General features: G+C 41.1%; 1 protein-coding gene across 3 annotated transcripts; it reads left to right on the top strand.

Moving 5' to 3' along the window:
* Nucleotides 1-598: 598 nt before the first annotated feature.
* Nucleotides 599-15,366, top strand: LOC148703356 (uncharacterized). Of its 3 annotated transcripts, XR_016413133.1 has the most exons (3): nt 599-1,246; nt 1,358-4,278; nt 15,165-15,366. XR_016413133.1 is itself a non-coding variant. In XM_089930642.1 (2 exons), exon 2 carries the CDS (start codon nt 2,517-2,519, stop codon nt 4,113-4,115), a length of 1,599 nt encoding a protein of 532 aa, XP_089786768.1. In that variant the 5' UTR covers nt 599-1,246; nt 1,358-2,516; the 3' UTR covers nt 4,116-4,534. The 3 variants fall into 3 exon arrangements, 1 of the variants encoding a protein (XP_089786768.1); XM_089930642.1 differs by lacking the exon at nt 15,165-15,366 and having other exon boundaries at nt 1,358-4,534; XR_016413132.1 differs by having other exon boundaries at nt 680-4,278.
* The last annotated feature ends 531 nt before the right edge of the window (nt 15,367-15,897 follow it).

Raw genomic sequence — 15,897 nt, 5'->3', positions numbered from 1 at the left:
GAGAAAGAAAAGAAAAGATTTAGGAAACGGGGGAGTTGAATCAATTAAAGTTCCCTATATTATAATTGGCACGTAGATTATAGCCCTTGATACAAGACTAAATGTATTGTAAATGCATGTCACAGTTGGGCAAGAAGCTAGGGAACAAGAGGAAGAAGTTCCCCACTGCCTGCTGTAGATTTTTGGAGGCGTATCAGGGCTGTGCCAGATTGACAGGTGAGTGGGAGTCATGTACTTTGCACCATGAGCATCCTTAATTCATTTTCATGAATGTCGCCAAGTGTGAATTGATTCCACTTGAGCATATTGATTGATATTGTAGTAGATTCCTCTATAATTTTGTTTCTCCATACTTGATTATCTTGTGCACGCATTTGAGGGAACATTGAGAGAAATTACGAGGGGTTGATGAGTAATCAAATTGATTCCGAATTGTGAAATGATTTCTTTTGTAAATTGATTTCATTTCCTCTATTTTAAAGACTTGTGAGTCGTAGCTTGATTATACTCCTTTATGAGTAATGAAATTGGATCTGAATTGTGAAATGATTTCCTTTGTAAATTGATTTCATTTCCTCTATTTCAAAGACTTGTACAGCCCTTCTCATGGTATATTGAGTTGCATTGTACTCCCGTGATTCCTCACTCCCAACCCTGATGTTAGTTTATGATTGGGTCATGATCGAGTGAGTGGTAATCTTGATTATACTCCTTTTTAGTAGAGTATTGGGAGGGTGCATTATGGCATTTATGCATGGCTTGGCAGTATCTGCAGGACACCTATAGTCGATGGGGGTTGAACATCGGCCTTTGTGCACATAGTAGCCTTCTGGGTGGGCGGAGCCCAGTCCCTTCCTAGGGGGGGACACGGCCCTAGGCGTAGGATCGGCCGGTCCTACGACTTATATTCTGCTTGCCGCCGGGCATAGTAAGACCCCGCGAGGTGCAGTATGGCTTTCCGCGGATGTAGAATTCTCGCGAGGTGCCGTTTAGTATGTAGATGTGAGATGGATTTCTGTTCTGGATACTGGCCGGCATTTATATGATCAGTGTGGTGTCTTATCCTGCATATGCATGTGACAGTAGGGAGTTGTTGCTGGTTCGCCTGGGGCGTAAAACCCACCTCCCGATAGCTGTCTAGCATTTACGTTATCGGTATGGTGTCTTATCCTGCATATGCATGTGACAGTAGGGAGTTGTTGCTGGTTCGCCTGGGGCGTAAAACCCACCTCCCGACAGCTGTCTAGTGATGATTTACATGATTAGTGTGGTGTCTTATCCTGCATATGCATGTGACAGTAGGGAGTTGTTGCTGGTTCGCCTGGGGCGTAAAACCCACCTTCCGACAGCTGTCTAGTGATGATTTACATATTGGTGTGGTGTCATATTCGATGTATGCATATGGCAGTAGGGAGTTGTTGCTGGTTCGCCTGGGGCGTAAAACCCACCTCCCGATAGCTGTCTTGTTGATGATTCAGCCTATTGACACCTGATTTATATGATTCAGTACTATGACCTGTTGAACATATTCATGAGTAGCATATATGTTGACTTGATTATTCCATATATGCTTCAGATGAGTTGATATTGATTGTGGTGATATTGATGATTTACTCCATATTCTTTATGTTGAGTTCATGTTCATCTTGTTATTGATCTTGAGATTTCATCTCGAGCCATGATTATATTCTGTCTCATGTGCATAGTACTCTCTACTCCACTCACTGAGTATTTATATACTCACTCCCCAGTTTGGTGTTTTTGATTGCAGGGCAGGTATTGTATAGAGAAGAGCAGGATTAGTGGTTGCCTGCTAGCTGTGCCGCTCCATAGTATAGTATAGTATAATGTAGATAGAGGTTCATACCTTTTGGTGTATTATAAACCTTCTATTGTATATAGTGCATAGTTACAGTCATAGATCCTGTTGTGGATATGGGTTTGACCATGGATGGATTAGGAAGCAGGTATATATATATGTGTGCAGATGAGTTATATGCCTGAGATGATGTATTGCTATATATTGTCCAGGTTTATTATGTGACAGATTATGTGATTGCTGCTCTGACAGGTAGTGTATTGTATGTATTGAGATAATCCTGACAGGTCACTATAGGAAAAGTGATCATTTTGTGCATGCATCATGCCAAATTTTTTCAAGATTTATTGATGATTGATAGGTAGTAGGGTTCTACGCGGTGGCTGGTGGCCTTATGCCTACCCGCACCCTAGGACCGTCGCGGCGGCCCGCCGGAAATGGGGCGGGGGTCGTGACAAAGCTTGGTATCAGAGCAAAGGTTAAGAAGAGTCCTGTCAGAGCAATAAAGTGAGTCAGGATTAAGTATAGGATTATACTATGGAGCATAAGGTTTTTCTGTATGTTAATTTATGAGTCATTTACAATTCAGTAAAATATATTATGACTCAGTGTGTAACGACTGCCCTCTCTTTTTAACTCTTTTAGAGACATATAAAGAATACCTCCAAGGAGAGGATCTGCTCGTCCTGGAAGGAGGATGGAGCCAGATATAGCATTGGATGCGGGTTCTGCACATGTCGAGCCCCAAAGAGAAAAACCTCCTCCTGCTGATAGACGGAGGGTTGATGATCAAGGAGATGTAGGAAATAGAGATGCATTGATGGAACAGTTACTGACGGAGAATCAGGCTCTGAGGGAGCAGATTGCTCGGGGGAAATCTCCTGCCCCGTCAGTAGTATCCATCTCACCTCCTGTACCTGTGCCAAGAAGTTTGGTCAGGCGGGCTCTAGATGATGAGGGGATTACTGTACAGAAATTTCTTAGGCTCAGAACCCCGGAGTTTAAGGGGGAAGAAGGTGAAGATCCTCAGAGATTTCTGGAGGAGACTGAAAAGATGATACGGAGACTGCCCTGTTCTGATGCAAGAGCTATAGAACTTGTAGGGCTTACAATGAAGGAAGATGCCTGGGACTGGTACCAGGGACAAGTGGAGGACAGATTGTACAGCAGGAATCCTCCAACCTGGGAAAAGTTCAGGCAAGCAGTGATGGATGAGTTTTTGTCTCCGGCTGAGAGGCAGAATCGGGCTCTTCAGTTTGAGAGGCTGAAGCAGATGCCCGGAATGAGCGTATCTGAGTACGCTCGTGAGTTCACTAGATTGGGGAAGTATGCTCCTTATATCATCCCCACTGAAGCTGCCAGGATAGAAAGATTCAGGCAGGGTCTGATTTTTCCGCTTTATAATGCAGTGTTGGCAGTAGAGGTCCCCACCTTATCTAGGTTGATTGATAAAGCAAAACAGTGGGAGACCAGAAACAAAGAGGAAAGAGCTGAAAGAGAACAGAGAAAAATGAGTATGGGGAAAGGGCAAAGCAGTAGAGATAGATCTGAGGGAGTAGATCTCTCGGAGGGCCCGATGGAGCAGTCTGTACGCTCAGCTCCACCTGCCCCACGTAATAGGAAATGGAGGGAAAGAGGTCAATCACAAGATACTTTTCTACCATCAGTACCTCGTCCTCCAGTCACTATGGCCAGAACTGAATCTAGGTTCCAATCATGGCCAGTATGTGGCATATGTGGGAAGCAGCACCCTGGCAGATGCAGAATGGGTCAGGGAGTGTGCTACAGATGTGGACAGCCGGGTCATTTTGTCAGAGAATGTCCGCAGGGTGCCACCCAGCAGTTTGTGCCTTTGGCATCCTATCCTTCTGTGCAGATGGACAGGCCTAGTAGTAGGGAGCCTGTAGGCAGAGGTAGAGGTCAAGCACAAACATCACAGCAGAGTGCTGGACCATCTCAAATGTCAGCTCCAGTAAGCAAAGGGCAAGGAAGGGTGTTCACGGTAAATCCACAGGAGGCACAGGCATCAAATGCAGCTGTGACAGGTATGCTCCTCATTGATAAGATTAAAGCTAGAGTGTTATTTGATTCTGGAGCTACCCATTCATTTGTGTCCCCTTATTTTGCTAAAAAGTTAGCTAAGGATAAGATATTAATGCATATCCCCTTAGCTATTAGTACACATGTAGGGGATAGTATAGAAGCGAAGTATGTATATCCTACCTGTGTGGTAGAGATAGAAGGTAAAACACTCCCAATTCATTTGATTTCCAATACCACACCGAGCAGAAAATGAAGAGCAAATACCCTCACCTCTTTGAGTAATCAGGTAATTTACTCTTTTAAATTCGAGGACGAATTTTATATAAGGAGGGGAGGATGTAATAACCCCAAATTTTTTTTTTATTTTTTTTATATAAAAAAAGGGATAGAATAGTCCTTTAAAATTGATATAAGGGGTAAAATTGGAAGGAATCAAAAGTTAATGGCATAATAGTAGATGCGTTGAAGTGTTGGGGCAAAATGGGAAGGAATCAAAAGATAATGGCATAATTGCAGATATATCGAAGTGGCAAGGGCAAAATGGAAATTTAATAATATTAAACAAAGGGTGAATAGTGTTTTGATGTGATTTAATTAGAGGGTTGTGCTGTCGGTGGAATGAAACCGAGAGAGAGGGAGTCTCAAGCGTGAAACAGAGAGGAAAGAAAGAAAGAAAAAGAGAAGAAGAAGAAGAAGAAAGAAGAAGAGGAAGGGGATTCGAGAGGGAAAGGGATCCCGGTTGCACTTCCAGCTGAAGGAAAAAGTGTAGATCTCCTTCCCCTCTACGCAAAGACCTCGATTTCCAAAAAGAAAAAGGTAAATATCCGTCCCTATCTAGTCTTTTGATGACATTAGGCTATACAAAGGGTGGATATAGTCTAGAGGGGTCGGATAAGGGTTGTAGAGGCGGTTAAAAAAGGAAGAATCAGATTTTGACAAATTTTTCCGGCACTACGGAAAAACTGTGTCGAAGTCCCAACTTCGGCAAATTATTTAGGGGGCCAAACGGCCTTCGATGATGATGCATGTTATCTCTTTGGAATCCTCTGTGAGTGTAGAATGTTAGGTAAAAATTTCATCAAATTTGGAGTCCTGAAAGTGGATCAAAACCGGGATGAAGTAACCCACTGTCAGTTCGGGTTACTGTTCATCCGGGTGGAAAATAAGGGATTTCATGCCATAATAGGGTATTAAGCCTAGATTAGGCTAAGGGAGACCTTGTACTCGTGCAAGGGAGTCCCTAATACACATAAATGATGAGTTAATTAATAGAAAAAGAAAAAGAGAAAGAAAAGAAAAGATTTAGGAAACGGGGGAGTTGAATCAATTAAAGTTCCCTATATTATAATTGGCACGTAGATTATAGCCCTTGATACAAGACTAAATGTATTGTAAATGCATGTCACAGTTGGGCAAGAAGCTAGGGAACAAGAGGAAGAAGTTCCCCACTGCCTGCTGTAGATTTTTGGAGGCGTATCAGGGCTGTGCCAGATTGACAGGTGAGTGGGAGTCATGTACTTTGCACCATGAGCATCCTTAATTCATTTTCATGAATGTCGCCAAGTGTGAATTGATTCCACTTGAGCATATTGATTGATATTGTAGTAGATTCCTCTATAATTTTGTTTCTCCATACTTGATTATCTTGTGCACGCATTTGAGGGAACATTGAGAGAAATTACGAGGGGTTGATGAGTAATCAAATTGATTCCGAATTGTGAAATGATTTCTTTTGTAAATTGATTTCATTTCCTCTATTTTAAAGACTTGTGAGTCGTAGCTTGATTATACTCCTTTATGAGTAATGAAATTGGATCTGAATTGTGAAATGATTTCCTTTGTAAATTGATTTCATTTCCTCTATTTCAAAGACTTGTACAGCCCTTCTCATGGTATATTGAGTTGCATTGTACTCCCGTGATTCCTCACTCCCAACCCTGATGTTAGTTTATGATTGGGTCATGATCGAGTGAGTGGTAATCTTGATTATACTCCTTTTTAGTAGAGTATTGGGAGGGTGCATTATGGCATTTATGCATGGCTTGGCAGTATCTGCAGGACACCTATAGTCGATGGGGGTTGAACATCGACCTTTGTGCACATAGTAGCCTTCTGGGTGGGCGGAGCCCAGTCCCTTCCTAGGGGGGACACGGCCCTAGGCGTAGGATCGGCCGGTCCTACGACTTATATTCTGCTTGCCGCCGGGCATAGTAAGACCCCGCGAGGTGCAGTATGGCTTTCCGCGGATGTAGAATTCTCGCGAGGTGCCGTTTAGTATGTAGATGTGAGATGGATTTCTGTTCTGGATACTGGCCGGCATTTATATGATCAGTGTGGTGTCTTATCCTGCATATGCATGTGACAGTAGGGAGTTGTTGCTGGTTCGCCTGGGGCGTAAAACCCACCTCCCGATAGCTGTCTAGCATTTACGTTATCGGTATGGTGTCTTATCCTGCATATGCATGTGACAGTAGGGAGTTGTTGCTGGTTCGCCTGGGGCGTAAAACCCACCTCCCGACAGCTGTCTAGTGATGATTTACATGATTAGTGTGGTGTCTTATCCTGCATATGCATGTGACAGTAGGGAGTTGTTGCTGGTTCGCCTGGGGCGTAAAACCCACCTTCCGACAGCTGTCTAGTGATGATTTACATATTGGTGTGGTGTCATATTCGATGTATGCATATGGCAGTAGGGAGTTGTTGCTGGTTCGTCTGGGGCGTAAAACCCACCTCCCGATAGCTGTCTTGTTGATGATTCAGCCTATTGACACCTGATTTATATGATTCAGTACTATGACCTGTTGAACATATTCATGAGTAGCATATATGTTGACTTGATTATTCCATATATGCTTCAGATGAGTTGATATTGATTGTGGTGATATTGATGATTTACTCCATATTCTTTATGTTGAGTTCATGTTCATCTTGTTATTGATCTTGAGATTTCATCTCGAGCCATGATTATATTCTGTCTCATGTGCATAGTACTCTCTACTCCACTCACTGAGTATTTATATACTCACTCCCCAGTTTGGTGTTTTTGATTGCAGGGCAGGTATTGTATAGAGAAGAGCAGGATTAGTGGTTGCCTGCTAGCTGTGCCGCTCCATAGTATAGTATAGTATAATGTAGATAGAGGTTCATACCTTTTGGTGTATTATAAACCTTCTATTGTATATAGTGCATAGTTACAATCATAGATCCTGTTGTGGATATGGGTTTGACCATGGATGGATTAGGAAGCAGGTATATATATATGTGTGCAGATGAGTTATATGCCTGAGATGATGTATTGCTATATATTGTCCAGGTTTATTATGTGACAGATTATGTGATTGCTGCTCTGACAGGTAGTGTATTGTATGTATTGAGATAATCCTGACAGGTCACTATAGGAAAAGTGATCATTTTGTGCATGCATCATGCCAAATTTTTTCAAGATTTATTGATGATTGATAGGTAGTAGGGTTCTACGCGGTGGCTGGTGGCCTTATGCCTACCCGCACCCTAGGACCGTCGCGGCGGCCCGCCGGAAATGGGGCGGGGGTCGTGACAGTTTTCAATTAGACCTTGTAAACATATTCTATGTTCCATCATTTTTTAGAAATTTGGTTTCTGTTTCAAGATTGATTTGTATTAGATTTGAATTTAATTTTCATGGGTTCAACTGTGGATCTTTTGAAAGATAAGAAAATTGTTGGTTCTGAAATTTTAGTTGATAATTTATTTAAATTTGAATTAGACCCCACTTATGAGTTTAGTCTTTTAACCCTGCATGATAATAAAGTTGGCATTAAATGTGGTGTTATTAATAAATGCTTCTCTAAACTTTGGCATAAGAGATTGAAATATATCTCCATAGAGAGAATTAAAAAGTTACTAGACTACAGAGTCCTAAAGGCTCTAGACTTTCCAGACTTTGGTACTTATGTAGACTGCATAAAAGAAAAGCAGACCAACAAGACCACTAAAGGTGTCAAAAGGAGTACTGAGCTTCTAGAAGAGATCAACACACAGATATCTAAGGACCATTTTCTACCCCATGTCTAAATGGTCAGAAATATTTTATTTTATTTATATCTCTATCTCTTATTTGATAAAGCAGAAGTACTTGATGCATTTAAGATTTTCAAAGAAGAGGTAGAGAAACAAAAGAAAAAAAATAAAAATTGAAAGCTCAGACAGGCGGAAGAATATTATGAAAGGTACACAGGAAAGAGATAAGTACCGGGTCTATTTGCAAAGTTTCTTGAAGAAAAGGGCATTATTATCCAATACTTAATACCATAACAAAATGGTGTAGCTGAAAAAAAAACCACACACTATTGGACATGGTTAGGAGCATGATAACCAATTTAAGTTTACCTTTATCCTTATAGAGTGAAGCCTAAAAACCACCATGTATATATCTTAAATAGGGTTCCATCTAAGGCTGTTCCTAAAACACCTTTTGAAATATAGAATGGATGAAAACTAAATTTAAGGCATTTACACATATAGGGTTGTTCAATTTAAGTGAAGGTTTATAATCTGCACCTAAAGAAACTGGATGCAAGAATAATCAATAACTTTTTTATTGGTTATGTAGTTAATTCCAAAGAATATAAGTTTTATTGTTCCTCACATACTCCAAAAATTGTAGAGGCTAGAAATGCAAATTTCTTAAGGACCGTGAATTTAGTAGGAGTGAATTTTCTTGTAGGATGGAATTTAAGAAAATAAGGAAATCACTTGTGGCAACCTTAAATACACGAGAGCTGGTATCTTTTCAAAGTAATCCAGAGTTGATATCTTTTTAAAGTAATCCTCTGGATTTCATTGAACATCAACCAATTCAATTACCACCACATCACAAGGAGACATGCTATGAAAGAATTAATAATATGGAAAGCACTATTCAAGATTTAGATGAAACAATGGAAGTAAGAAGATCCTCAAGAATTAGAAGGCTATTCAATTTCTAGCAATTATATCTGACTATGATGTTAGACCTAAAGATGATCCGATTTCATTTTCACAAGCCATGAGTGGAGAAAATTTCACACTTTGGTATGATGCTATGAAGGAAGAGATAAAATCCATAGCTAAAAATAAAGTATGGGATCTCGTTGAATTACCAAAAAGAGCCTCAATTGTTGGATGTAAATGGGTTTATGAGACCAAAAGGGACTCATCTCATAATATTGAACGATATAAGGCTAGACTTATAGCTAAGAGTTTCACTCAAAAAGAAGACATTGATTATCATAAAATCTTCTCTCTAGTTTTAAAGAAGGATTTATTTAGAATAATCATGGCACTGGTAGCTCATTGTAATCAAGAGCTATATCAAATGAGTGTGAAAATAGCATTTTTAAATGAGAATCTTGAAGAAGAGGTATATATGTGTCGATATTATTACATTCCAATTCCTTCCCGATACCTCCCAAGGAAAATCCCGAATTGGTTCACTGTTGGCGGAAGCCAATGTCCCGGGGACTCATTCTGACTTAAACAAGGGGTGGGTCTTTACCAACTTCAAAATCCAAGATTTAGGGAAGAAAAAAGAGGGGCACTCTTCATTCTTCATTCGAAACTCATGAATGTCGGGTCGGAAGTTTCTGCCTTGTTATCAAAAAGGGGGGAACAGAAACACAAGGAGACATGACAACGAGGATCGCCGACGGAACGAAATCGAATGCCATTAAGCAATTTAAGGATTCCAGTTTCACAATGTGAAGAGCTTGAAAACTTCCTGCTTTTTCTTGGATTGAAGTGGGCAAGAAGGGGAAAGGTAAGGCTGTTACTGAGGACTCCAGGGCCTTACTTGCTTGTGCAGAAGCTTCCCCCTCGGTTTGTGATGCTAAGAAGGGTGGGATAGTAAGGAAGGATATCCAATCTAAAGTCAAGTATGCCAGAACTCGTAGCCTTGTTGAAATAGTCTCCTCTTTCTTGTCTTTCTTCTCCCCTAAAAGAATAATATAGAACTGGAGATCCCGAAAAGGTTGGTTCTGCTTTCTTTTTGTTTTTTTTTTTGCATCCCAATCAGTATTTCTCACCTGGGAATTGGTCGTTACCCCCCTTCGGCCTGTGGCCTCGTCCCCCTCAGGGGGATTTACTTATTCGCGCACACATGCGCGCTGTAATGACACAAGGTGTCATTTTAAGGTATCACTTTATAGACGAAATCGCGCTATAACGCGATTTCTTCACTCCAATGAGGAATCATCCACAAACGAGCTTTACTCCAGCGATAATAAATCCTAATCCATCAGTGCCGTAGATAAATGGGTCCAGGATTACGCCCTGGATCATTAGATAAAAATCCGAAGATGAAGAGAGAAACAAAGAATATCACTACTGTATAAACGAATAGGTCGAATTCTAGCAGCGAATGAGAATAGAGGGTGTAGGATCGAAAGAGGAATTCGTTTTACTTTCTCGGCTAGTCTAGGGCCCTAGACCTGGCGGGAAACTACTCCAGCGATAATAAATCCTAATCCATCAGTGCCGTAGATAAATGGGTCCTTAGAAGGATTTACTCGGGAAAGCTTTTCATACTAGGTGATACATGTTGTCCTGTTGGGTAGAAAGGACACGGGGAGCCGCCGCTCCGTTGGGTGGTATTCCGAGGCAAGCTAGAGGTAGGTCTAAAAGATTATTCCGTCAGGCTTGCCTCAGTCAATCAAAAAGGCAAATGAGATTATATCTCGGGGAAGGCAGCAGAGCATTGCATTGTCTGAGGGAGTAGGGTGAGTAAGCAGCGCCTACCAAGCTAAGCTTTCGTCGAAAAGGCTAGACTGGTTCCTTTTAGGTTAGGCGCCCGCCCTTTAAGACCTCCTTCGTCCAAAGGCTGACATACCGTTTGCCAGTTTACCGCATAGATTTTTCCTTTGTTCCCATTTGACCACTGAAAGTCTCTTTGTAAAGACTCCAGGTGGTCAACTGTTGATAATGGTATTGGTGCAAAAGCTCTTGGCGTAGAAGGAGGAGCTCCTAGACCTACTGAGGAAAGGGAATCTTGTATAGATAGATGACCCATATTCGCCCAAGAAGAACAAGCCACCAAAGATCATAGTTTCTAACTGATATGGACAATGGGGGTGATGAGCCATCCGCAATACGGTAGCAGTAAGCACGGCTGTCCACCAGAGCCGTCGGATTCCGTCTAGGCTGGGGTACCGGCTGTAGGCCTTCTCGCCAGCGTGTTATTCAATTTCTATTTAGATTACTTTGATCGAACATTCATCAACCGCTTTCCGCATCTTCCTTTTGTTCGGTATATCCATGATTTGAAACCCTTCGGGTTTCTAATCTTCGGCTTCGGGAAAAGAAACCCTCCGGGTTTCTTATCCCTCGTCCCTTATAACACTCCTACGTGAAAGTGGTAACTCCGTTACCTCTTTCACTCCTCTAGAACACGGAAAGCATCACTTTGATCATCCAGTTCTGCACTTCTTGCCTTTCTTGCAGGGCCTCTTCCTTTGGTCGTCTCCTTGAGATAGTTTGCTCTCGAGACTCCTTCTCTTGTGTCGATTGTTCTGCTAGCTCCTCTTCTTCAGCTATAAGCTCTGAAAGTGCAACATCTAGAGTGGGCAGAGGAGATTTGTGCAGGAGCTGGCCTCTGATGGACTCAAACTCTTTGAACCGGAAGCGAGGAGGTGCACAGCTGGCTCTTATGTCTAGTTTCGCTCTCGAATAGGCGGCTCGAGATCCCCTTCTTAGCGCTAAGGTAAGGCTAAGGCGTAGTCCCATCTGCCTAGTCACGAATTGATGTGATGATCTGCAGCGCCTGCGCTGTACTGGCCGGACCATGTTGGATTCTCAAAATCAAGTATCGACAGGCCTAGTCGTTTGCCTCTGCTTCTTGCGGGGCAAGAATTTGTCGAGTTAGATCAGCAGAATATGAGGGCAAGATCGATTCCTATTTTCTCAAAAGAATCTCCAGCTCAACCATCTGCTTCGGATAGTATATTAAATGGACGACTGGCTTTCGCAAATACAGGGGGTTCATCCCCAGTTGCATTTGTGGGTCCGTTCTCTTAGGTACCTTCTGTTGATGCGGGGGACAACGCAAACTGCCATGAAAGGCTGACTTTCTTAGGAACAGCCAAGGCAATATCTGGGCGAGAGATCGTCAGATAAACCAAACTGCCGACCAACTGTCTGTACTGCGTCGGATCAGATAATGGTGAGCCATTAGTCGGACGGAGTTTTACGTTATGAGAAGATACCCATACCTTGTTGAATGAAAAATTATTACATAATAAGGTTGATTTACTCAATGTTCCAACAGAACAAGCAAAAGAAAACAAGCTTGGCTACATGACTACTATGTGGTACCTTCCACACTTCACCAATGCATGAATAATATCAAATTTCGTGAAGATAGGAGAATAGATGGCGACATTCGCCCTTTCGATGTGCACGAGGTCGGGTATCTTATCGGTATGGGCATGGATGTTCTTATTTGGACATCTTGTTTGGGCTATTGGATTTATGTTAAAATCAATGTAATGTAGCGATTGGGGGGAAATTCGTATATTGCATCTACTTGACTTTATGGAATTGATGGAAAAGAAAAATTCTTGAGAAGAAACTCTCATGTCCGGTTCTGCAATAGAGATGGAATTAAGAAACAACCATCAACTATAACCCCAAAAGAACCAGATTTCGTAACCGCAATTGGTGCATTGGTCTTTGCATCGTTAATGCTTTTTGCCGGTTGGTGCCATTATCACAAAGCTGCCCCAAAATTGGCTTGGTTCCTAACGGATTAGCAATCCGCCGCTTTAGTCCACTCAGCCATCTCTCCCCATCCCCATTTAAAAATGGAAAATTTTTTATGTGATGTGACATGTGAAGTAAAGAGTTGATAGTTTTCATAGGGAGAAGGGCCATCACTTAGTTTGCAAGCTAAAGAAATATATATATGAACACTACAAAAGAAAGGATATTTTCCGGCGCTTTATTTGGTTTTTACCGATGCTTTTAAGCGTCGGTAGAATTCCTGCCAACGCCCCCCAAAGCGTGGGTAAGACATCGGGCAGGTGGGGATGGGCTCAGTTTACGCCGACGCTTGACAAAAGCATCAGCCATGTATGCCGACGCTTGAAAAAAGCGTGGGCCATGTATGCCGACGCTTTTAAGCGTCGTTCATCTGCGAGTTAACTGACGCTTAGAAGCATCAGCTAATATGGACCGACGCTTGAAACCGTTGGTTTGTGTCGAACTAGGCCGACGCTTAAAAGCGTCGGCTTGTCGGTTTTGCCCGACGCTATAAAGCGTTGTTAAAGGCGTGCCAGATTCCATTCCACTTGCTATTGCCGATGCTTTAGGAATTTTTTTTAAAAAAAAAATTCATAAAAGCAATTTTTAATACTCTGTATACATTAAATTCCAACAAAATAAATACAATAAATCACATAGATAACAAAATGCACATCACAGACAAGAACTTTTCATTCAAAATATTCATATTATCATATTTGATTACACTGTACTTCAAAAACACACTAAAAACATACATCTCAAATTCCTAAGTAAACAATCTACGATGTATCAAGGGTCGACGGCATCATCTCTACGAGTAGATGAAGTATCAGCAACCTACAAGAAGAAAAATACTTTAGAAACTAAGAATACGAAAGTCATCACGCTCATACAAGAATACATTATAATTACGTAAAATATTTATATAGATTTAGTTATGTACCGGAGGAGCAAATCTCTACAAAAAAGATGAAATATGGTCAAGCTGATCCTGCAAAGATTGTATCTTTAACTCTTGGCTCTGCTTCAACTCCGTCATATCAGTCATATGACTCTGCCTCATCTTCTCTATCCTTGTCTCATATGACTGCTTTATCTATGCCATCTCTGTCTTCAAACTACAAACCTCTGCAGTGCTACAACCTTGTCTGGCATCTTGGATATATCGGCTCACTGCAGACAGCTGAGTGGGAGTAACTCCGACACCATAACCCCTCACGCGACCATAACATTCTGAGCCCATCAATTCGGCATAGACCTGAGCCTCGACGCGACTGGCCACGTCGGATGATGATGACTCCCCGACGCGCTCTGAAATAAGAGTTGTAGCTCTTTCCTATATCTCTCTCAAAAAAAATAGTCACATTAATATTTTAAAAGAAGTAAAATTAATAAAAAAATTATGAACAAATAAAAAATGAATACATACAACTATATCTCTCAACTTGTCCCGGACAAAGCTGCCATCTCGGTGAGTGTGGGTCATTTTATAAAACTCTACCTCACCAAGCTCCCTTCCATACTCTACTATCTACACATACGGAAAGTATATTGGCAAACTATATATCATGATACATGCTATATGTTAGTAGAGTTTCAAATAGTTTCAAAAAAACTTACGACTTCATTTCTACATCTTGCATAAATCTTCGAGCCTGAAGTATGAGGAACTGCTTGAGATGCTCGTGCAGCTCTACCAATATTAGAATATGTCTGCCAAAATAAAAGCACACAGTATAATATGATTCAATGTATATATTTGCAATCTATATTAATAATAAAGATAATATAAGATATTGAAACAATATACGTGACCTATCCTCTTTTAGAAAACCAGTCGTAAACAAGCTCCCTCCACTGCTGAGGGTATACATCAGGAGGAGTCATACGAGCAACCTCCTCCTCTGTCATACCCTTACGCTTGAAGTCCATTTTCAATTTTGCTTTATATTCTTTCCATTTGCGGTTAAGGAACTTTAGCACCCAATCATGGTTCTCTGAAGGGAGTACAAACTTACCGTACAATAAGATACAGAATGTTATAATAATATTAAACCTCAAAAGTAAAATTATGGTAGTAAGCAAATTAACATATAGGAGGTCTTAAATTAAAAAGAAAAAAATTAATTCATTACCTGTATAAGTCTAAGAAGCTCAACCTTATATGAAGGAAGCATGTCATTCCACTTCGTATAGTTGAGCGGACACAGCTGACCCTTCCATACAACTGATCCTAAAAAGTTTGATAGAAGACTTCCAGTTCTATTGATGGGCTGCCCTAATTCATTGCATCGGATGATGATCTTCTCATCCGGAGGAAGCTTCCACACATCCTTTGCTTGAGTGGATCCCCGTCTCGTCCTCACCGTCCCTTGTCCATCTATTAAAATTAAATAAAATGTCTTAAAAAATTGAAGATGTAATAACCCCAAATTTTTTTTTTTATATATAAAAAGGGATAGAATAGTCCTTTAAAATTGATATAAGGGGTAAAATTGGAAGGAATCAAAAGATAATGGCATAGTTGTAGATGCATTGAAGTGGTAAGGGTAAAATTGGAAGGAATCAAAAGTTAATGGCATAACGGTAGATATGTTGAAGTGTTAGGGGCAAAATGGGAATTTAATAATATTAAACAAAGGGTGAATAGTGTTTTGATGTGATTTAATTGGAGGGTTTGAGCTGGTGAAACCGAGAGAAAGAGGGAGGGGGTTCTCAGGCGTGAAACAGAGGAAAGAAAGAAAGAAAAAGAGAAGAAGAAGAAGAAGAAAGAAGAAGAGGAAGGGGATTCAAGGAGGAAAGGGATCCCGGTTGCACTTCCAGCTGAAGGGAAAAACGTAGATCTCCTTCTTCTCTACGCAAGGACCTCGATTTCCAAAAAGAAAAAGGTAAATATCCGTCCCTATCTAGTCTTTTGATGACATTAGGCTATACAAAGGGTGGATATAGTCTAGAGGGGTCGGATAAGGGTTGTAGAGGTGGTTAAAAGAGGAAGAATCGGATTTTAACAAATTTTTCCGGCACTACGGAAAAACTGTGTCGAAGTCCCAACTTCGGCGAATTATTTAGGGGGTCAAACGGCCTCCGATGATGATGCATGTTATCTCTTTGGAATCCTCTATGAGTGTAGAATGTTAGGTAAAAATTTCATCAAATTTGGAGTCCTGAAAGTGGATCAAAACCGGGATGAAGTAACCCACTGTCAGTTCGGGTTACTGTTCATCCGGGTGGAAAATAAGGGATTTCATGCTATAATAGAGTATTAAGCCTAGATCAAGCTA

This window comes from Phoenix dactylifera, chromosome 5, assembly GCF_051530095.1.
Source record: "Phoenix dactylifera cultivar Ajwa chromosome 5, Ajwa_hap1_PhDact_Kaust_v1.1, whole genome shotgun sequence".
In the NCBI taxonomy this organism is placed as follows: domain Eukaryota; kingdom Viridiplantae; phylum Streptophyta; class Magnoliopsida; order Arecales; family Arecaceae; genus Phoenix; species Phoenix dactylifera.
The sequence above is the reverse complement of the archived record's forward strand: the minus strand, read 5'-3'. Positions and strand labels throughout refer to the sequence as shown.